We start from the raw sequence: 20,768 nt of genomic DNA on the forward strand, positions 1-20,768 counted from the left end.
CGGCTCCAACAGCTCCTCTGTCCTTTGGCGGAGCTCAGGCTACAAAGTGCTAGTCCTTGCTTATATCACCTCTCCTCACAGAGGCAAAACATTGCTCCTGCCTCAAACCTGCCGTGGCCCCCCTTGCGGGGGAACAGCACCGAGCCAGGCCCACGCCAGCCAGGGGGCCCCCATGCCAGCCGGAGTGCCCCCCACGCCAGCCAGGGGCCCTTCACACCAGCCAGGGGACCCCCATGCCAGCCAGAGGCCCTTCACACCTTGACAGTCACAGGTCCCTCTCAGCAGCTCTGGTTGGGACCCTGGCATCCCAGCCCCGGGGGCTTCCAGACCCCGGTCCTGCCCTGTGGCCCGGGTGTCGGGCGCATGTGTGTGCAGACGCAGCTCTCCTGGGCACCGTCCAGCGGCTCCTGGGGCCAGTGCTTGGGAGTCAGCAGGTCCCTGAAGCCCCGCTGGGAGAGGCCTGGGAGGGGTGGGGGCAGGGGGCCCCCAGCTTGTGCAGTGAGGCAGCCGAGGTCCCGGGACCAGCAGGGCCCGCCCCCATCCCCGCCCTGTTGGCTGAGGGGCGTCCCCAGCTCCCCGCCTGCCCCGCCTCCTCTCCTCGCCCTCAGGCCCTCCTTCCTGTCCTCTCTCGCTCCCCCTGCAGAGAATAACCACCCTCTGACCTCCCCACGCTGCTGCTGCCTCTGTTCCCTCGTGTGTGTCCCTCTCTCCCCCTAATCCAGCTAATTTTCTGCCCCCAGGTCTGATGACAGCGACTCCTCTTTGTCGGAGGTCCTGAGGTACACAGAATGGCTCGCTGCTCCCTTTCTGTCCCCCTTCCCCCGCACCCTGGCCTCAGCATGCGGCCCCTCCTCTCCATGGCTCCCCCAGACCCCCTCCTGCCCTTCTCACCCCTGGTTCCTCTCTCGTGGGTGCTTCGTGGCCTCTGACTGCGCCAGGCTGGAGCTGGGGGCTCGGGGAGGGCATGGCTGCTGGTGGCTTGTCACTGGGTGGGAGGGGCGGGCACGGGAGCCCAGGGGGCCGGACCCCTGGAGAAAGGCTGCTGGAGGGTCGTGTGCGCTCAGTGTCCCGGCTTTTACTCAGCTGTGTTGGGGGCTCCCTCCCCGACCTTGGCTCTGAACAAGAAGTGCCCCTGCCCCCGCCTCCTGGCCCGAAGACCAGGAGTACCAGACCTCTCTCCCCTCAGCCACCCCGCGCACGCGCGCATACGCACGCACACGCGCGCATACGCACGCACACGCGCGCACACGCGCGCACACGCGCGCACACGTGCACACACCCTCCCGCTGCCCGTAACGAGGAGCAAGTCCCAGGACGGGTGGGCCTGAGCCCCGCTGGGAAAGGGCCACCCCCCGGCTGAGGGCCCCCCCCCCGTGCTCTCCCGGGGCGACCGCCACTCACTGTCCCTGCCCCCAGGGGTGACGCCTCTGTAACCATCCCCTGGCTGCAAGGCTGCCGGCCACCCCCCCACCCCTTGGCCCCTCCCATGGGCGGAGGGTTATCCTTTTAGCTTGGGGTCTTCCCACTGCTATCTTGGGCTGCTTCCCCAGCTCCTTCCGCTGGGCCCAAGCCAGCGTCAGAAGCGGGGAGCTGGGGGGTGGGGCTGTTCGTGTGCCTGGGACGCCACGGACAGCTGGGCCTGTCCGACCGCCGTCCGTGGGGGTGCTGGTGGATTCCGGGGGCTCTTGAGCAGCTGCGGGCAGGGCAGGACATTGGTCACGTCAGACGCTCTCGGCCACAAGGGCGGCACTGTCTTTGGAAAGAATGAGCCATGTTTCAGACGTGCCCGTGACTCGGCCAGGGGCTCGTTCCCAAACACCCTCAGTGGGAAAAAAGTCCACATCCTCAGGCCCTCCGGGAGGCTGGTGTGTAGCGAAGTCCTCAGGTCCGTTCAGGACAGGCCTCCTTTGTCTCTGAGTGTTCGTGGGGAGGAGGGGGCTATACCAGCTCCACTCCCCAGAGGGGCCTGCACTTTCTTCCCACAGAGCTGAGCAGGGCTCCCCAGAGGGACTTCGCCCTTTGCAAATGGCAGTCACGGATCTGACCACACCGGTCCAAAGGGGCCCAGGTGGAAGTGACATGCACGCCTGCATGCGCGCGTCTCTGCACCGGCGTGGGGGCCGGGGCGCCCTCCCTCTCTGCACTCCTCGACCCTCCCTGTGGTCACCGAGGTCATGGGGGAGCCCATCCAGCTCTGGGGCCTCTGCCCCGCCCGGCTGGGGCCTGGGGACGTGTGTGTCTTGGGTTCCGGGTCAGGCAGGCGTCGGAGGGGACTCGCGCGTGTTCTGGCCTCCCCGGTCGTGCTTGGCCAGGCTTGCTCCCCAGAAGGGCTCAGGATGGCGGCTAAGAGGCTGCACCACAGGGCCCTGTCTGCGCGGCTCTCGGACCTGGGGGGCTGTGGCTGGAGCCCCTGCCACAGCCCGAGTGCCCCTCCGCCTGTCGCTCACCGGGAGCCTCGCTCAGCCTGGCCGCGGCCCCGGGCTGACGGGCGCCTCTCTCCCTCTCTCCCGGGAAGGGGAATCATCACCCCGGTCGGAGGAGCCAGGGGCGCGCGGACGGCCCCGCTGCAGTGCGTCTCGGTGGCCGAGGGCCACACCAAGCCCATCCTCTGCCTGGACGCCACGGAGGAGCTGCTCTTCACAGGGTCCAAAGGTGGGTGGAGCCCGGGCCGGCCAGGTGGGGTCAGGGCCTCCCGCCCTCCCGCTCCCTTTGCCAGAGCGGGCTGCCCAGGAGACGGGATCGCAGCCGCCAGGTTGAGGAGGTGGGGTCTCCTGCCGGGGCTCAGGGCTCCCCACCCCGGGCCTCCCCTCCTAGCTGGCTCTGGGGTCTCCATCCAGTACCTCCTTCCAGACCTGCCTCCGGAACTCCAGGAAGCGTGTCAGGTGCCCCGCCTTTGCTCATCTCAGCCCCTCCCCGACCCCAGCACTTAGGGCTGCGCACTTCCTACGCTTCCTTAATCCCAACGACAGAAAACATTACCCTCCGCAGGAAGAGCAGCTATGCGGGAGACAGCCCATAGAAAAGCGGGAAATATGTACACACCTACGTGCGTGGCAGGAGGGAGAGGATTGTGAATCTAGGCGAGGTCGATCGGTTCCAAGTTTTCCCCCGGAGACTTGCTCGCCATCATTGGTTAATTTGGTCAGCGATTGGCGGGCGCGGGAGCTTTATCCCAGCCCCGGCACCCTGGCGATGCTCCGTGAACCTGGTGTTGGTGGGCGTTTGCCCGAGAAGCCCTGGTGGGAAGTGCCGGGCTCATCCGTGCACCACGGGAGCAGGTGGCAGCACGTTTTTGCCCGCGGACCCGGAGCCCGTCCCCTGGGCGACCCTGGACCACCTCCCCTGGCCTTGGCGGCGCCGGGGGCGGTGGGGACAGCTGCCCCCCACTCACGCCCACTTTCTCGCAGACCGCAGCTGTAAGATGTGGAACTTGGTGACAGGGCAGGAGATCGCAGCACTGAAGGGTCACCCCAGCAACGTGGTCTCCATCAAGTACTGCAGCCTCTCTGGGCTCGCGTTCTCCGTGTCCACCTCGTACATCAAGGTGTGGGACATCCGAGACTCGGCCAAGTGCGTCCGGACCCTCACGTAAGTCGTCCCGCCCGGCTCGCACTGGTGGCGGGGCAGGCGCCAGGGCCCAGCCCAGGAGACCCGCGCGGGACAGCCCAGCCCTTACCTCTGACCCTGCGTCTCTCCCTCCCGGGCAGGTCCTCAGGCCAGGTGGTCTCAGGGGACGCCTGTGCGGCCGCGTCCACCCGCACCATCAGCAGCGCGCAGGGAGAGCACCAGATCAACCAGATCGCCCTCAGCCCCTCGGGCAGCATGCTGTATGCTGCCTCGGGCAACACCGTCCGCATCTGGGAGCTCAGCAGGTCGGGGAGGGGCCCGGGCAGGGGCGGGGTCCCCCGGGGCAGAGGACCTTGGCTGGTCCTCCGAGCCCCGGCTTGCAGGCGGCTCCTGCCTGGGTCTTGATCTTGCTCTGAGCGGGGAGGGTCCCCTGGCCGGCGTATTCACTCCAGGGTGGACCCCCAGCCCCACCCAGGGTCCCTGCTATCCACCCCCCACCGCCACCCCCGCTGGGCCTCTCCTCCCCTACAGGTTCCAGCCCGTCGGCAAGCTGACCGGCCACATCGGCCCTGTGATGTGCCTGACGGTCGCGCAGACCGCCGGCCGGCACCACCTGGTGGTGACCGGCTCCAAGGACCACTACGTGAAGGTACGGACAAGTCCGTGACCGGGACCTTGCGGCCGGGCTCGGTGGCGGCTCTGTCCTCCTCCTCCTCTCCTTCCCTTGGCCCTCTCCCCCCACTGCCTTGGGACTCACGGAAAATAACGAGACCCCCGGGGATTTATGCTCAAACCCCCCCCAAGGGGCAAGGTCTGTGCAGAAAGTCAGGATTGCAGCGAGATCTTGTACGTGCTGCAAAATCAGAAAGAAGCTGAATGTCTACGGGTGGAATAACAGTCAAGCAAACGAGGGAAAACCCCCAGGACTGGACGCAGTACAACTGACTACACGATAAATATGAAAAAAACCCCACAAAGGGCACAAGTCAGCACTGATGCTGTTTGCTCCCTGGTTGTGTCTTTGCAAACGTAGATAACACGATCGGAAACGCGGAAGCAGTGGATGAAAAGGGAAAGGGTGGTGGGGTTGTGATGAATGTTTTTATTTAAAGTACAAATAGTGTTATATTTATTTATTTAAAAATTTAAACATTTTAATAGGAGGCTCACACCCCAAACCCACCTTGAGTCAGCCTCCCTGCCCCCAGTTCTGTGCCCCGGGAAGCCCACCCCCAGCCTGGTGAGGCGCCCGGCCTCCTTCCCGCCCCTCCTTCGCAGATGTTTCAGCTGGGTGACTGTGTGACGGGCACCGTCGGCCCCACCCACAACTTCGAGCCCCCGCACTACGATGGCATCGAGTGTCTGGCCATCCAGGGGGATGTCCTGTTCAGTGGCTCCCGGGATAATGGCATCAAGAAGTGGGACCTGGACCAGCAGGGGCTCGTGCAGGTGCGGTGGAGGCGGGAGGGGTGGGCTGTGGAGAGGCGGTCCCCGGGCAGGGCTTGGGGACCCTGTGTCCTGGGCCAGAGCCCCCAAGGCTACCATGTGTGTAGCCTTTTCCCCACCTGTGTTTACCCCCCCTGGCTGGCACCCTCTTCCCCCCGGTACCCACCCGGCCGACACCCCCTTCCCCCCAGTGCCCCCACCGCTGGCACCCTCTGCCCCCAGTGTTCCCCCCCGGCCTGCACCCTCTTCCCCCCAGTGCCCCCCCCCCCCGGCTGGCACCCTCTCCTGCCTCCACCATTTGCCTTCAGGCAGCAGCTCTCAGGAAGGGTCTGCTCTCAGCCCTGGCTCTGACCATGCGCCCCCCTGTCTTCCGAGCCCTCTGAGGGCTGAAGGGCTCTGTGTCGGTGCAGGGTGTCGGGGTGGACCGTGGGAGCGGGGATGAGGGACTCGTCTCTGGCCTGTGGCAGGGTCCCCCGCTTCCCGCCCTCACGCCTCACTCCTCCCGCAGCAAATCCCCACGGCGCACAAGGACTGGGTGTGCGCCCTGGCCTTCGTCCCGGGCCGCCCCATGCTGCTGAGCGCCTGCCGCGCGGGCGTCATCAAGGTCTGGAACGTCGACAACTTCTCGCCCATCGGCGAGATCAAGGGCCACGACAGCCCCATCAATGCCATCTGCACCAACGCCAAGCACATCTTCACCGCCTCCAGGTGGGTGCCGGGCAGAGAGCTCTGCTTCTGCTGCCCACCCTCTCCCGGGCACCGTCCCCGCGGGTCAGGTCATGGAGCGGACCCCACGGCGCCCCGGCCTGTGCCCGCCTTCACGGAGCGCCCACGGGGGATGCCGGGCCCCAGGCTGGGCCCACCGCCCGTGTCCCAGCCCTTCCTGCCCCTGACACAGCAGCCTTGAGCCCTGTGCAGGTATCTCAGACCGCAGAGCAGCCCGCCCCCCTCAGCCCCAGCTCTGGTCCCATCCAGGGACGCCCAGGCCCTCTGTCCCAGGGGCAGCTGCTCGGACGGCCTCTTCTTTTTCCTTCTTGTTCCGACCACGTTCCTCCTCTCCGCCTCCCCCTTCCCGCCTCCTCCTGCCTCTCCCCCAACAGTGACTGCCGGGTAAAGTTGTGGAATTACGTCCCTGGACTCACCCCCTGCCTTCCTCGCCGAGTCCTGGCCATAAAGGGCCGAGCCACCACCCTGCCCTGACCTGCGCGCCCCCTCTCCGTCCCCTCCCCCCCTCCTCCTCCCCCTCCCCTCCCCCTCCTCTCCCCTCCCCCTCCTCTCCCCCTCCCCTCCTCTCCCCCTCCCCCTCCTCTCCCCCTCCCCTCCTCTCCCCCTCCCCCTCCTCTCCCCTCCCCCTCCTGTCCCCCTCCCCCGCCTCTCCCCTCCCCCGCCTCTCCATCTCCCCATCCTCCCTGCTCGCATCTTCTCTCTCATCCTGCCCCTTTCCTTTCCCTTCTTTCTTCACTTCGATCTGAGCTGCTTCTTAACGGTACGAGATTATTTTACTCCTCTTCCCTTCTCTGCCCCCGTATCCTGCCTGCCCCGAGATTGCCCTGCCTGCCCCTCTTCTTTCCGAGCATGGGCTGGGGACAGACCCCCAGGAGAGGGGTGCCAGGTGGCAGAGAGCAGAGGGGGAGCTTTCAGGCCCGGACAAGACAACAAAAGAGCAACAACGGCGAGAACCCGTGCTAAGAATCCTGTGGGGCCTTGGTGACCACAGGCCCTTCTCTCTGCCTGGCACCCCTCCCCCCTGCAGCCGCCCTCGGCCTGAGCAACGCTTGCCCCGGGGCCCCAGCCCCGCCTGGCAGGTTGGGGAATCTGGCCCATGCTTCATTGGGGGGGACCGGCCGTGCCCTCTTCAAGAATTGACCAGCCCTCTCTTGCTCCACCCAGTGACCTGACAGTGAAGTTCTGGAGCGCCCGGCGCCTGGTACCCAGCGGTCCGCACTAGGAGTGAGAGCTCAGAGGACAGCCTGACCCTCGGCCCAGCAGCCGGGATGCACAGAGGGGAAGCTGGGGCCCAGCGGGGCGGCGCCCGGGGGACAGGGGCTGTGGCCCTCCTGCCCGCCTTCCTCTCCCTGACCTTCCCATGGGATACTGCCCCCTCCCTCCCCTGCCTCTTGGGGACAGGGAGGTCTGGGAGTTAATTAAGCTGTGAAGCCAAAGGGCGTTTCCCCTCATTTCTGTCCCTGCAGCCTGCCCCCCACCCAACCTGTCCCCTTGTTCTTGCCGAGCTGGCCACGCCCTTCCTCCAGCCTTGGCCCAGGGGGCCTGTCTGGGAGGTGGGGCAGCCCTCGCCACGCCTCTCCGGCCAGCAGGCCTCCCCTGCATCCTCTGGCCAGGCCACTGCACCTGCCTCTGAGCCCAGAAAGATAGCCCTCAGGTAACCATGGAAACCAGGTGTAGGCAGCTGGCCCTGCGGCTGACCTTAGCCCCTTGGCCACCAGTGGCCACTCTCCGTGGACCCCAGCAATTCTTTGGGTCCCTTTCTGACGGGGCCACGGTGGAGCTTCTAGAAAGATTCCTTTGGGGAGATGGTCAGTGTACTTCAGTTATTTATTTTTTATTTTTGTTTTTGCTGTTGCCTCCTGGAAACTGACTTGAAGTTTCTTCCCACAAGCTTGTTCCTTCAGCTCTTAGGGGACAGGAGTCCCGGAGGGGATCCGCCCCCTGCCCTCCAGGGCCGTCCCCCCATTTGCTTTGCAGAGGAGGGTGGCGCCCCTTTGACTCTGCAGCCTGGGCCCGTCCCCGACCTCACCCGGGGGCCGCTCTGGTGCCCCCGCCTCCGGCCGCTTGGCGCGTCAGTGCCTTCCCACGCCGGGGCCTGGCACCCGCCCCGGGCAGCCTTACACCAGCCATGCCCGCAGAGCCACATGTGTCTTCTCACCCGCGGGGTCTCCTGCCCGCTCTCCCTGCTCCCAGATCCCCAGGTGGACCACGTAGGAAGCAGCTCGGAAGACTGTCCACCGTGAAGGGGCTTGGATGGCACACCCGGCCTGGCCCCTCCCCAGTCCCCCTTGCATCTCACCCTGGCCAGGCAGAGCCCCCGGCGTCTTTCCCTGGTTGTTCAGGAGACTTGCGTTCAAGCCTTAACTGGCACGGGCCAGGGTCTCTCCCTGTAGGGCCAGCGGTGAGGCTGGACTCCACTGAGTGTCTCCTCTCCTTGGGGCCGTGGACTCCCCGCTCCCGGGATGTTGTTAAATCCACATTCTTTTTCTTTTTTTTTACACACTTTCTCTGATGCTTAACTGGTCTTGTGCTTCCTGGCCTCGCTCAGTCTGAGGGCCGGGAGCCCCAGCTCTGTTCAGAGGACGCAGTGACTTTTGGATCTTCCGGAGGTGGCCCTGTGCTCTCCCCTCGGTGCCCCTCCCCACGTGGCCAGGGCAGAACTCGCCCTGTCCCCACTGCTCCAAGCTGCCCCCCAGCTCAGAAAGCCATCCCGCTGTGAGGGCCCCCTGCTGGACTTGGGGTCGACATCGGGGGAGCAGACGTGCAGCAGCGACACGCCCAGAGCTGGGACAGTGTCTTCAGGACTGGAAATCCCTCCTGCTGGGCCATCCCAGGGGTGCCGGGAGCCCCCTCAGCCGCTCAGAAGTGGGTACAATTCTCTACTTGGGCCCCAGCCCTCTCCCCATCTCAGCAGAAAGCTTCAACCTTGCCTCCTGTAAGAAAGAATCTGCATGACTGTTTACAAACTGTAGAAACACAAAAGACTGGAGGCCTCAGCCTGGGGCCACTGGGCAGCGGCTGCAGGCCTGTCCTTGCACGAGATGGGCCCTTTGGCCCGTGAGAGGTGCTCAGCGCCCCTGCCCGTTTTCTGCTGTTTCTTATGGGTCAGCTACCTCATGGCAGGCTGGCTCTGCTGTCCTGGCGGGAAGCACTGACTCTGAACTTGAGGTCTCGGGAGACTTTCCCAGCTGTGCTCCAGAGCACTGAAGTCTGCCCGCTCCTTCGGGGATGGGTTGGGTACATGGTGGGGGGCCCCCAGTGCCCCCCGATGCACAAGCATCCTCAATGTGGAAGCACAAAATGGCTGTGATTTGAGCGCAAGGCGGGGCCGGTGGCAGGCGGCCTGGGCGAACCCGCCAGGAGGCTCCTCCCAGTGGGAGACAGAGGATGCCCACTTCAGGGTCTGTCCTCACTCTGACAGGGCTCGGCCCACAGCCTGTCCTAATTATGGGACTCATCCTACCACTTCTGCCCTGCTGTGCCCACCCAAAGGCTTGAGGCTGGCCCTGCAGGCAGGCCACATTGGAGGGCTGGGGGGCCCCAGAGTGGCACCCTTTTTCCTCGACATCCCAAATTGTTGAATGCTCGATCCCAGGTCCATCCCAGCCCCACTGACCCATATCCTGTTCTGGGGCTGAGCCCCGGGAAAGCTCTCAAAGCTGGCTGCCAAGCTCCCCTGACGGGACCATCTTCTGGCCACTGCCCGTGGCCTTCTCAGCACGGTCCTGGGCCAGGCCTCCGCTCTCAGCATTAACCAGGCCAGTGTTTGCTTCCATCTGCAGGGCGGGCTCCTCCGAGGCACCTGGAGTTGAGTCTGGAGCTCGCCGAGGAGAGAGGAAGGCTGAGAGAGGCCAGCACGCCCGAGCCTTTGAGGTGGTCAGGGTGCCGCCTTCCGCCCCTTGGGAGGCCATCTGTCGGTCGAGGCATGGTCCGGCCCTGCTGCCCGCCAGGGGCCAGGTGGCTTGGGCAGAGAGAGTTTAAAGCACAAACCACCGGAGGGAGGACTGTCACCAGGACCTGCTCACGCCACCCAGTGTGGCGGTGCAGGGGTGGGGAGCCGGAGACGCTGGCAGGGCTGCTGTACGCTCGGGGATTCCTGGCCTCTCCCACCGTTGCAGGGCCTGGCTCCCAGGCATCCTCTAAAGCGGTCTGGGCTGGGTGCGGGCACACCCCCTGGTCGTTCATCCCCACGTCGCCCCGGTGTGCTCACCACCGTGTTGTGTGGCCAGGGCCTGCCCTGCCAGAGCGCTGAGCTCCTTCCCACCAAGTGGCCCAAACCCAGCGCACCTGTCCCTTTGCACCCCGAGCAGCCAGGGCTTGGCTGCTGCCCCCCAACAATCCCTCCTCTTTTGGCTCCCAAACCCTTCCCAACCCTCTGATGTGCAAAGATAGAGTTGACAGGGAAAGTTCTGATTCTTCTAAGGCATCTTTGTTCTACTCCCCCTTCCCCAGTGCTCAAAGGAGCTCCCAGCTGCACCACACCCTAGTCCAGCCCTTTGAACTCCTGTCCCGAGGGCCTTGCAGGGAAGCAGGGACAGTTCCGGGAAGAGCCGAGGGTCAGAGAAGACCCCTGCCGTGAAGCCCTGCCCTGCCCACCAGCTCTTTTCTAGCCATCCCCTGCCCGGGCGCAGGGTTGCATTTGGTTCAGCTCCTCCACTGGGTGGTAGCACAGGTGTATATATGTTTTGTACGTCTGCTGATGACTGTACATAGTGTATGAAAGTTATTTAAGCCTCATGCTGTACATTTCTGCTCCCGGACCAGATGTGAGTGTTCTGAGAAGCTGTCATAAATAAAACGCGAATGCCCCTTGTCCGTGGTGTGTGGTGTGTGGTGTGACCCCGAGGGCTGCGGACGTTGGGCTGGTGGTCCTCCCTGGGGCAGGGGTGGAGGGAAGGGGCTGGTGGCGGGCGGGCGGGGGGAGGCATGTGGGCCAGGCCCAGCACGAGGGTCAATACGCAGGCCGTGAGCTGTGAGCAGGCTTACCGAGGGAGCCGAGTTTCCGCCAGCCTCGCTGCGTCCCCTCCTGGGACAGGTGCGCAGCTGGAGGGAGGTGAGGGCACCAGTGTTTCCTGAGTGCCCGCTCCATTCCAGACACTGTTCCAGGCGTCGTCCATCGGGTTTTCACTACCTGTGTGACAGGCGGTGTTTGCCTTTTCTGAAATGAGAAACATCTCAGAGGAAGCAGCTTGCTAGCATCCCAGCTGCTAAGGGCTGAGTCATGGTTGACACCCGTTCCTGTCACTCCATCGGGCGAGAGGTGCCGTGCGGGCTGCCCCCCAGATGCGGTTCTGTTCCTCGTGGCTTAGGAGAAGGGGACAGAAACACAAACGGTCACACATGCCAATGGCTCCACCGAAGGCGTGATGTTTGCTTCCAGATCATGGCTTCTCAGTCTTAAAAACTCGTATTCCCTTTCCTTTTTCCCACTGCCTTAAAAATCCTCTGTGCTCTGCCTATACGTCCCATTATTTTGAACATAAAAGCCCCATTTTTAACATAAAAACGTCTGTGAGATGCCGAGCAACCCGGTAACGCGCTCTTCACCGCACAAGACAGAGTTGTTACTGTAAAATGGAGCTGCTCTCATGCTTGTAACTCACTAGATCCTCTGCGTTACCGCCGTTTTCCAGGCCTCGGTGATGCTCATATAACAGGATTGTATGCACTTCAGGGTCCACAGCGTCCCGATGCTCTGCACTAGCTCTGTGTGCAAATCTCTACTTTGTCAGCTTTAGCTCTATCAAAGAAAACATTTTCATAACAGTTTTATCGAGATGTAATTCCCATACCATACAATTTACCCTCTTTTGGGGGTGGGTGAGTACTGACTTCATTTTGTTTCTTTCTGTATTCCCTCAGGGCCCTGTGGCCACAGAGGCTGAGCAAACATTTAAAGAGGGAGAGAGGGAGTGAATGAAGAAACAAAGGACAGCAATCCTGGCGGGTTGAGTGATGAGCTGTCAGCAACTATCTAAACCTACCTTTTCCTTTTGAAAACCACACATCCCCCCCTCCCCCCACCCAACCCCTCTGCACCACCACCTGGGGGCCAGTCTGCACCTTCTTCCCTCCCCCGACCACTTTGAAGCTTTCCTTTCTGATGTCTGTATTAAGAAGACAATTGGGTCCCTCTTTGCTTTGTTTTCCAAGTACAAAAGCAAGCTGCTTCGTCAGCCTGCACAGGCCCTGCTGCTGATCTGGACCCACGGCCCGGTGACAGGTGATGGCGCCGATGGGGTCGCCATGGGCGGAGGAAGGTTCCTCCCCAGAGGGTCCTGGTCCTCACAAGGAAGGGGCTTGGCAAGTTGGGGGACCCTGAGCCAGTGACGGAGATGCATCCCCCCAGCCCCGCGGTGGGCACGGGAGCCTCCCAGCCCTGGGGACAGGCAGTGGCTCCTGAGCCCGGTTGTCTTTGGCTGGTTGACCGAGCTCCACCCGCGCCGCCTCCCACCAGGTCTCACCCCACCCTTGCTCCCCACAGGCCATCTTTCACCTAGGATTCGGCCCTTCAGGACAGAGCCTACTGTCAACTGCGGGAAGGGACAACAGGGCATCGCCAGCTGCGGACCAGCGGGGAGGGGTGTGGATGAAACCAGGAGACGGAGGGCCTGGAGCTGACCGCACCCGGCGGACTCCCCCTCCGCCCGCAGACTCTGGCCACAAAAGGTGGTTTTTCCAAATTCAAGTCTTGAAGATGCCAAGGCGCCTTAGGGGTGGGGAGGCAGGAAGAGCGAGTTAAGGGACGTTGCTTTTTATTATTTTAATGTGGGATTTCTCTCTCCAGATTATAAGAGTAATAACTGCTTATTGTGGCCGCTTTTTAAAAAATGTTTGGCCACACCCCACGGCGTGCGGGACCTTAGTTCCCCGACCGGGGATCGAACCCACGCCCCCTGCTCTGGAAGACAGAGTCTTAATCACTGGACCACCGCGGAAGTCCAACAACTGTTTATTATAGAAAACTTGGAAAACAAACGGATGAAGAAGAGAAATTCTGTTTAGGGTAAAGTTCCCAGGCGGCTTTCTCAGGCAAGAAATGCGCACTTCTCGGAATCTGACACGAGCCATTCATTGCCAGGGCTGGGTGGCATCTTAAAAAATCGTTTTTTGCCAAACCTCTCAATTTACAGATGAAAGGAACTGAGGCCCAGAAGCCGACAGATGTGGCCGAGGTCATCCCAGGACAAGAGGGCCCTAGAATCCCTTTCCTGGGCTGGTCTCTGCCCATTGAGTCCCTTAGCTTGGCTTGACCAACACAAAGAGTGTGATTGTCTCTGAAGCGGGTCCTATACCAATGCACCTGACCTGCTGACAGGTTTTAACGCGATCCATCCTTTGTCACTGCTTGTAGCAAAGCAGGATTGCGCTTTGGAGGGCGGGGCAGGGACTGCGAATGTATACGGAGTCTTGTGACTTTGCCCAAGCACCACCACCTAAAACAGGCGCGGCCGGAAAGGCCCCTAGCGCCAGCTGGTGACAAAGGCGGCGGGTGACGGAGGCTTCTGGCCGGTGCCAAGGTTAGCGCGAGCTTTAACGCTGCCTCCGCGGTCTGTCTGCAGCCGTGACACCGACTCCTGCCACTCCCCAGGCCCAGATAACCCGGGAGCGTGGCCACTGCTGAGAGGGGGGCGTGGAAGGTGGAGGCGGCCACCGAGGGGGAGCTCCCCACGTCCCCGGGGGCTCGGGTGCAGGTGGCAGAGGCCAGACGCCGCAGGGCCAGGGCCAGAGCCAGACCGGCGTCCGCCTCGCTGTGGCCAGAGTTTGGGCCGTGGGGCCCCCGCTCTGTAGGACGTGGGGTCACTGTCCCTGTACCCAGAGCTCTGCCCAGGGCCCGGCCGACGGAGGTCGGGGGTAACAGGTGACACCCCGGCTCCGAGGGGGAGTGGGCGGGGGCGATGGGAGCCGCCAGTGGCCCTGCGTGGACGGAGAGCCGCCCCGGGACGGTGGGACGGCCCCCGGCAGGGCCAGTTCCCGCAGAAGTAGTGGGAGATGGCGGGTGCTCACCCAGCTGACCCGGCAGCGTGGCAGGAGGGACAGTGGCCAAGTGTTCTGTGCCCGCGCCCAAGCGCCGGCCCCTGGGCCGGGGTGCGCTGAGCCAAGGGACTGCCACCGTGGCGGCCTGCTGAGCCGGCCAGAGTGCACTCTGTGGTCTACGGCCAGAGACCCTGCCCACACCCCCTGTACCCCAACCCCGCTTTGCTCCCAGTTGGCAGTTCACGCTGAGGTTCCAGAGCCCTGGCTGAGGGAGGGCGGGCCTGGACCCAGAGGCTCGCTGCAGAGAAGGCAGCTCTACCCCACAGGCCGGACCGGGCTCCAGGGGAAACACAGGGAAACACCTCGTGCTCGGACGTTTCCTCTTTCTCCTTTTATTTTTAATTAAATAAAAAGTTTTCTTGACCGTGCTGCACGGCTTATGGGATCTCAGTTCCCCAACCAGGGACTGAACCCAGGCCATGGCAGTGAGCGCCCGGAATGCTAGCCACTAGGCCACCAGTGGTCCCTGTCCCTTAATTACAGAGGCTCTGCAGGGCTCAGAAGCCCACAGCCGCGGTCACTGCTGCCACCGTCTTCTCTGCTCCGACGCAGGCTCAGAAACGGGCCTTTCTCGGCTTCCTGCAGCAGGAGCAGGAGCTGCGGGTGGCGACCGTCACCTTCTCCTTGGCTTCCAGGACGTAGCAGGTCTGTGTGGCCAGGCAGCTGACCGCAGGGTCGGGGTCTTCCTGCATGTGCTTCAGGGCTGTGACGCGGACACAGCGGTGCTGGGCAGGGGGGCCTGGGCCTGGGGGACGGGGGCTCGTGGGCAGGGGCGCGGTGCCGTGCAGCAAGGGGCAGGACAGCTTGTAGAACGGAAGTAAGCAAGTTCCTCCTGAGGGGGCACACACCCCGGTCGCAAGCAGGGCCGCACCTGCCGGGCTCCAGGAGACGCCGAGTCGGAGGCTCCCCGTCCAGTCCGTCCAGTCTGGACCAGCCCTGGAGGTCCTGCCCGCTTTCCCTCCCCGGCTCGGCCCTGCTCTCCCCAGAGCTCAGCCACGGGCGGCGTGCAGCGGGGTCGCACTGACCTGCGCGGGTCTCCTCCACCTCCCTGGCCTCCTCCTCGCTCAGGGTCTGGATGATCTGGCCTGTGGGGGGCACAGAGGACCAGTGGGGCCCCGGCTGCACCTGCTCTAGGACTGTGCCTCTGCCCCAAACGGCCGCCATTCCCGCCTTCCGTTTGTCTGTCCCTCCCACGACCGGCCTCGGATCCAGACTTTGCCCCTGAAGTTGAAGTGACCTCGTCCCTGCTTCTCTGAAGGGTCCCAAGCCGATGGGGCTGGGGAGGGGGAGGGCAGCCTCTGCCTTGAAGATGCTTTTCCTCGGGCGATCGAGCTGAGCCCCCCGGCCTCTCAGCCCCCCGGCCCGGCCACCGGTGCGGGGCTTCGCCCAGGCAGGAGCTTCCCACGGCGGGTGGGGGTCAGGGGCAGACAGCCCTCCGCCCTCCAAGGTCACGACCCCAGGCCCTATCTGCCCCCTGTCCGGGCTCCTCGGGCTGTTTGAAGGACCCCAGGACAGGGACACGGTGGCTCCAGGAAGAGGGAAGGCCCACCGTACCTGCAAACCACACGGCTGCCTGGCGGATGGGGGCCTGCGGGCTCTTGAAAAGCATCACGCTCTGCTTCAGGAACCACAGGGCTTTGCCTCCCTCCCGTTTCAGCTGCAGGAAGAGGCGCCGGCGTGGGCAAGGTGCCCGCTGCTGGCTCTGTGGCCCCGCCCCCTTCCCCCCACCCGCCGACAGTCTCGAGACTACACCGGAGCCACCCTCAGTGTAACACCTGTGACAACATTCTAACCTGCATCCCCTCCAGCCCGGCTCCTGAGGATTTATCTACTCTGTGAAGACCTCCTGGACGGATGGAGCCCCGGCGACCACTCTCCCTGGAGGAGGCATGAGACTCACACAGGATCACCCCAATCTCTGGCTAACACATTTTCCCCTCCAGTCCCATTGTTTCTTTATCGTTTATTTACATCTCGGCTTAAAATCTTCAGTCTCCAGGTCACCTGCCTCAGGCGGCAGGAGAACGCATGGCGTCCACACCACCGTTTAAACAGGGCCCCGCGGGGCCGCGCGCAGTAAGTGTCTTACTCCCTTCCTTCCACGCCTGGGAAGGCGCCCACCTCTGTGTTTATCCGTGCTCCTCCCTTGAAGGTTCCGAGGATGACGCGTCTCCCCTTTGCAAAGACCACCAGCCCCGACCCCGTCTCCTGCTTTTCCTTCCTGGCCACACCCGACGCTCTTTTCCACTCTGCATCCAAGTTCTTAAACAAGGAGGCTACATCCATGGTTTTTCAGATTTTTTTGGCAGTAGAACCTCTTCTTCAAATAAAAACCGTAACTGGAAACCCTGCATCCCAAACCGACAAAGGTGGGACGGCACCGGTTGAAGGTGTGGTGAAGCTGAGCCGGCCCAAGAAACCCTCGGGTTCCGCTCCCCGGGCCCCTCCCCCCACCGCGCCCCCCACTGACCCTGCGCCTGCGAAGGTCACAGCATCCCCTGTGGTCCAAACCCAACGGCACCCCCCCGCCGCCCGCGTCTCTCTTCCTACACTCATGCTACGCTCACCATCACTTCCTGAAGCCCCTCCTCTCGGGTGACGGTGACGAGGCTCCTGTCTTCTCCTCCCTCTCCTACCCCCCTGCCGGATTTTCCCTCCTGGACTCTCGCTGGGTCCTGGAATCCGGATGCCGACGACGTGCCCGTCCCGCTGGGCGAGTCCAGGCTCGGGGCTGCAGCTCGCCCCTGCCGTTCACGTGCACGTCCCTGCCCACGGCCCAGCCCGCTCTCCCCGAGTCAGGGACCCGTGCGTGACGTCCAGTGGGACAGACCCCACGGCCTTACTGACTCCACGTGTACAAGTCGAGCCACGGGCGTCCCCTCCACACCCGCCCCTCCGTCTGGATTCTCCCCTCAGCCTCACCTGTGTTAGGAGCCGGGCGTCCACCCTTACCCGCGCGCCCCACATCAAATCAGCCTCCAAGACTGGCTAACCCCCCACGTCTTCGTCTCCATGACCCCATCACCTCTCCCTGGCCCCCGGCCCAGACCCAGTCCTGTCCCGGGAACTTATCCTCCGACCTGCCGCCAGGTGACCCGTCAAAAATGCGCGGCCATTCGACCCCGTGACCCCCTTGCGTAGCGCTTCGATGGCTCCCCGTTTCCTACAGCGTCAAGTCCTGCTCTTGTGTCCCAACCTCCACCAAACGGTACGACCCAGCCTGCTGCGTCCTGCTCTGTGGTCCTGTACCAGGACGGCACCCCGGCGGCCGTGAGCCGAGCCAGCCCACAGGTGTTTCTGTCTGCTCCGCCCAGAGTTTCAAACGTTCTAAATTAGTTGCCAATATAAACGTGGGAAATTGCACCTAAAATTGGGATTTCCACTTCCCACAGCGAAGTGCAAGGCGTAGCGACCCTGAGCCCACGTTCCCTCATAGACGCGATCAGCGGGTCTCAGCCTTCTCGGCTGGGGACTGTGCCGTCCCCACAGGGATGGATGGAACTGTTGGGGGGGGGGGAGGACACAGCTCCTCACGTCCCACTGACACCTGTGCAATCAAAACCTTATTTCTAATCGTCTGTGCCCAGAACTTGACTCTGTCCTTTATAGAAACACAGAGCACTTTTTATGGTTCAGATACACACTGGATTTTCTAGGGACGCAGCTACAATATAGATCAAAGCAAGACTGTAATTCACATTTTCAGAACTTCGCCAAAAATCGTCCATCACTTTGGAAGTCACATCACCAGTGGCAACACCTGTTGGATCACTATTTGCACCCCCAACACACGACCTGCACTTGTAGCAGGTCCACCCGCGGCCAGGAGGCCCCACGTCACGTCTCCTAGAGGCGCTGGGCCGGGCACGGCCATGCTTATATCACGGTCACATCCTGCCATGTTATCACGTCATGTTATGTTACATTCTATGAAAAAGTACTTTCATTTCTCCTCCGGAGCTGGGGTTTTATATCTCTTTACTTTGGGAGTCTGTACAGGCAGCGATATTACCCACACATTTCACGTCAGGATGGCGAGGGGCTGTTGGCGAACACGGGCTCTAACGAGGCCGAGAAGCGCTCAGAGCTGGACCGCGACCCTCCGCCCTCCAGACCCACCGGGCCGGCTTCTCTGGTTGACGTTCCCTGTGTGGCCCGGAGGCATTTTTTTCTGCTCCTGCTTTAATGATTCCAAGCCACTTGCGGCTCCCCACATGCTGGGCTCTCCGCCCTTATTTCCCATGATCAAATCCTATCAGATGAGGTGGACCAGGTCCCGGGGACAGAGTGAGAGTCCTGCGGCGCTGCTTCACCCCCCCTGTAGGGCAGCACCTCACCTGCACTCCTGAGCCCAGCCCTTTGCCGCAGTGTCACCTCGCCTTCCACCCCCCACTCGCCCCAGATGACACCTCTGCAGGAAGCCTTCCTTCAACTCCCAGACTGGGCTGAGCGCCCCTCCCTTGCACTACGAAGTACATTCCTCTCTTTCAGCCTTTACTTCACTGTTCCAAAATGATCCACTTGTGTGCCTAGTTCCCCAACTCAGACAGGAAGCAATGCGGGGGCCGGAGCCACATGGAGGTGCTGGGCGCAGAGTGGATGGCCAGTGGGCATCTCATCACCGTACCACTGCAGACCCAGAAGCCGCAGGAAGAAGACCCACACGGCCGGGTCCCCCGGCCTCCCTGCCCAGGAGCAGGCGCTGCGCGAGCCGCGACTTACCAGGGCTCTGAGGATGGTCCAGACGTCTTTCTCGGCAAATATCGCTTTCAGCTTTGACCAGCCAATCAAGGTGGCCGTACGGCAGAGGGCGGACCGGGCAATCTGGAGAGACAGGGAGGCTCAGTGCAAGGAGTTACAGGGCAGGGCAAGGAGGAGGCCCCGAGGGGCACGGAGACAGGAGACGGAGAGCGGTGAGGTCAGCCCTGGGGGCACGGGACTCAGCGAACCCTGAGGGACGCAGGGTGGGAGGAAAGCCGGGCTGTCCTTTGGCTGTACCTGCACCCTTTCTCCTACCAATAAGAAGTTGAAAAATCAGGGTGGTAATGCTTTTCCCAGTGGCCATGTTACTGCACGGAGACCCACCCAGCCCCCAAAACAGTTTCTCAGAGAAGACGTTTCCCTGAGGTCGGGATCCTCCAAGTGGGTGGTCGCGCCTCTCATCAGGGTCGGCTCTGCCAGAAACGTCCACGCCGAGTTCCCTGGGAGGGACCCCCCCCACAAAGATAACGTCCCGGCTCAGCTGCTGGTTCAGCGCATCCTTGCACGCGCCCGTCAGAGCCTCGCCGGGCAAAGGAGCCGGGCGTGCGCAAGCCAGCGTCAGCACTTCTCAGCTGCAGTTCACACGCCCAGGCTCCCGGCCTCAGAGCCTGGCCATCCACTGCACAACATGGACCAGTTCCGGGCCCTCTCTGTTCTGGACGCTGTGCCGCCTCCAATGGGGGCCTCCCCGCCCTGGGAGCCCGTCTCTGGTCAGTGGCAAAGGGCAGAGAGCGGCTTGGCCAGAAGGCCAGTGGTGCCCGGGGCCGGGAAACACAGGGGCACTCCTGGGAAAGGCAGTGTCACACCCACAGCTTTCCACCGTGCACTGGTGGCCGGCCGGGGAGCCGTGGCTGCAGAAAAGCCCGGTGCGCGCGTCGGGTCACCCCGAGCCTCTAAGCGCTGCCCTCCGAGGTCAGAGAAGGGAGCTTCCTTCGGCCCCTCCCCCAGTGCTCGCCCACATCCGGTTAGCACCCCCCCACCCCCTGCCCCACGGCCTCTCACCTGAGCCACGCTGACGTTCACATCCTCCAGGTGTAGCGCCAGGAGGACGAGCAGGTTGAGGACCTGGTGCCTCAAGGGGAAGACAAGGAACCGCCTGCTCAGCTTGGCCAGGAGGGCCCCGTAGATCTCAAACGCCGTCAGGCGCAGACTCTCCGCTTCCTGGGCGAGAACACACGCATGCGCATGCGCACGCGCACACGCACGCTCACGCGCACGCGCACGGCACGCAGCTGTGCGCCCCGCCTCCCGGGGCCGCAGCCCCGAGCCCCTCACCATCCGCAGGCCCCCGACGATGTGCCCCGGACCCGTGGCGTCACGACTCTGCCAGTGCCCCCTGGATCATCCCCGGGCCAGGGGACGCGGCTGGCAGCCCCACAGCAGGTTCCACCTTCCAGCCGGAGGGCCTCGGAGACGGTTCTGGCAGCTCCCTTACTCGACCGACACCCCAGGAGGGAGACGGGCCCTCAGGGGACTCACCTCCTCCAGGAAGGGCCCGAGCGTGAAGGCAAGCTGGATGAGGAAGGCGGCAGCGTGCCGCCAGCTCAGCTGCTTCACCAGGCCCCGCAGCACCTGGAGGGTCTCGGCCACGATGCCGCCATCGGCGGAGTAGCAGCAGTTGAGCACGTAGGGCTGCAGGGCCCGGAGCTGCTTCCCCTGCGGGGCCGGGCGGTGGGGGACAGCGCTGCCACCGGCTTCCACCCTGCGCACGACGGCTGTGCCGGCACACCCCCTTCTGCCCTGGACCTGGGGCGGCGGCGGAGGTGGTGCCGGCAGGGGCCCCTCCCCGGAAGGCGCCGGGCAGCTCCCCTGTCCTCGTGGGGAAGGGAGAAGACAGAGGACAGCCCCGCACCACCACCTCCACCCAAGGCCCCATCTGCACCTCCTCCTCATCCCTGGTAAGCACGCCCGACTCCAGGAGACCCAGCTGGCTGGGGCGACCCCGGGGCTGGCTCAGGAAAGCCTCCCCCTTCCCTCCCTGGCCCAGTGGGAGCCGCTAGGGCTCACGCTCCGACCCCTGTCTTCAGCGGCTGGCTTCACGAGGACTCCCTCGGTCTGATCCTGAGGGTGGGGGGTGGGGGCCCACCCGTGGGGGCCCACCCCCACCCCCACCCCGTACACAGCTGGGCACTCTGGGCCTCCAGGTCTCCTGGGGTCCCGCCCACCGCCCGGCCGGCTCACCATGTGCTCGTGCCTCGCGAGGATCTCCACCGCCCGCAGGAGCAGCTTCA

General features: G+C 63.5%; 1 protein-coding gene across 1 annotated transcript in view; it reads left to right on the forward strand.

Moving 5' to 3' along the window:
• KIF21B (kinesin family member 21B) overlaps nt 1-10,552 on the forward strand; it is a 44,868-nt gene extending 34,316 nt beyond the window's left edge. Inside the window, 8 exon segments of the mRNA XM_059070208.2 lie at nt 741-779; nt 2,516-2,652; nt 3,408-3,588; nt 3,708-3,872; nt 4,099-4,216; nt 4,846-5,016; nt 5,522-5,721; nt 6,904-10,552. Of these exon segments, the coding sequence (XP_058926191.2) occupies nt 741-779; nt 2,516-2,652; nt 3,408-3,588; nt 3,708-3,872; nt 4,099-4,216; nt 4,846-5,016; nt 5,522-5,721; nt 6,904-6,961 (1,069 nt within the window). The 3' untranslated portion in view covers nt 6,962-10,552.
• The last annotated feature ends 10,216 nt before the right edge of the window (nt 10,553-20,768 follow it).

Source organism: Kogia breviceps, chromosome 1, assembly GCF_026419965.1.
Source record: "Kogia breviceps isolate mKogBre1 chromosome 1, mKogBre1 haplotype 1, whole genome shotgun sequence".
NCBI lineage: Eukaryota > Metazoa > Chordata > Mammalia > Artiodactyla > Physeteridae > Kogia > Kogia breviceps.